Here is a 1,588-nt window from a genome sequence, read left to right on the forward strand (position 1 = left end):
TAATGTTTGGGAGCAAGCTTATGATGTGTCCCTGATGAGCTGGTGTATCAGATAGTTAGTTTTGGAGGCTCTATTGATGACCTGATGCAGGTTTATAATGTTTTGGGAGGACGGAAAGCTTATTTGATGTCCTGATAGCGGTTAATGTGGGGGTTTATGGTGTGTCTAGGGAGAGCATCTTATATAGAATGTCCCTGATGCGGTTTTATAAGGCCGGTACTTATATGTCAGATTGGTTTAGTTGGGACACAGTCTTTTGATGCCTGATTAGCTGGCTTAATGTGGGAGGGCTTATGATGTGAGAGGTATATGTTTGGATGGAGGAGGAGCTATCTTGGGAAGAAAGATGGTGGGGTGATGGAGTCCTGATCATGGATTTTTTTTGCAGATATTTAATATAATGTTCTGGTGAGCAGCTTAGTATTATGTGATGTCCGGATATAGGAGGCTATATGTTATTAAAGATTAAGTGTGTGTGGGACTCATCGGTGAATTTATTGAATGTCAACTGGTCGGTTTGTGTTTTGTATTTGGCTGGTTTTTTGGAAGACGACCAATAGGGTAGACAAATAGGCAGACTGATATTTATAGAAGGGAGTTATAGAAGTGAGGGAAAGATGAGGGGGTTTAATAGAATAGGTAGATGGTTGTGAGTGGGAGATGAGCAGACTATGACTGCTTGGCTTAATGAAGTGACCTGTCTGATTCATCTGTAAGATCGTGCATGGTAAGTTTAAAGTATACACATGTGTGGGAGGCTGGGACACACGGTGTGCATGAAGCTGAAGCTTTATTAAATTTGACGATGTCCCTTGGGGGAGCTATGGGAGGCTGGGTTCTCATAAATTCTCGTTGGGGAGCTAAATTAACAGATGCAAGTCGGTGGGGGACCTGCTTATCTGTCCTTCATTGATGTCCTGGAATGCAGATGTTAATGTTTGCGTGGGGGTGATGGGCAAGCTTGGGATAAAATTATATTGTATATATTATGATTGTCTATATGATCATGACTGCAATCCGGTACCCCCCCGTAATGAAATGGGCTGGGTTTAAACGTTGTTTGTTTGGTCTGGGTGTGGAGCATTTGCTCTTAACTATTCGTTGGGTGCGGTGGGAGTATTTTCAATGATGTTCCTGATGCTGGTCAATGTTCTTCGAGGAGGAGCAAGCTTCATTGAATCTCTGTGATGTCCTGTGAGGTTGGCAGGTTTTAAATTTAATTGGTCACTTTTGGTGGGGCTTCGCGGGAGCGAGCTTATTGAATGTCCTGGTACTGCTGTTATTACTGTTTTTCTTTGGGGAGTCCAGGGGCTTATTTGAAGACACAGGTCCTGATCCAAGCCAAGGTATTTATATAATTCTCTGGTTTGCGTCGGGGAAGAACAGCTCATTGAGAATGGACGGGAGGTCCTGAACTAGTGCATGCTTGTGTTATTTTTAGTGGTTTTTGGGGTCGCGCGACAGCACTTATTGCAATATCGCCCTGACCACCGAATTGATTTTTGGCCCGTCTTCAGCCTGGTGTTATTATCGGTTTTGGCTGAAGCAGCTTATTTTTAATTGATGTCCTGTCGAGGCGTGTTTAATT

General features: G+C 43.3%; 1 protein-coding gene across 1 annotated transcript in view; it reads right to left on the minus strand.

Annotated features, from left to right (window-relative positions):
- Positions 1–220: 220 nt before the first annotated feature.
- LOC120062213 (T-box transcription factor TBX22-like) overlaps positions 221–1,588 on the minus strand; it is a 22,270-nt gene continuing 20,902 nt past the window's right edge. The window contains exon 6 of the mRNA XM_039012014.1: positions 221–405. Coding sequence (XP_038867942.1) covers positions 221–405 — 185 coding nt within the window. The remainder of the gene's footprint in view (positions 406–1,588) is intronic.

The sequence above is a fragment of the Salvelinus namaycush genome, chromosome 17, assembly GCF_016432855.1.
Source record: "Salvelinus namaycush isolate Seneca chromosome 17, SaNama_1.0, whole genome shotgun sequence".
NCBI classification, from domain to species: Eukaryota; Metazoa; Chordata; class Actinopteri; order Salmoniformes; family Salmonidae; genus Salvelinus; species Salvelinus namaycush.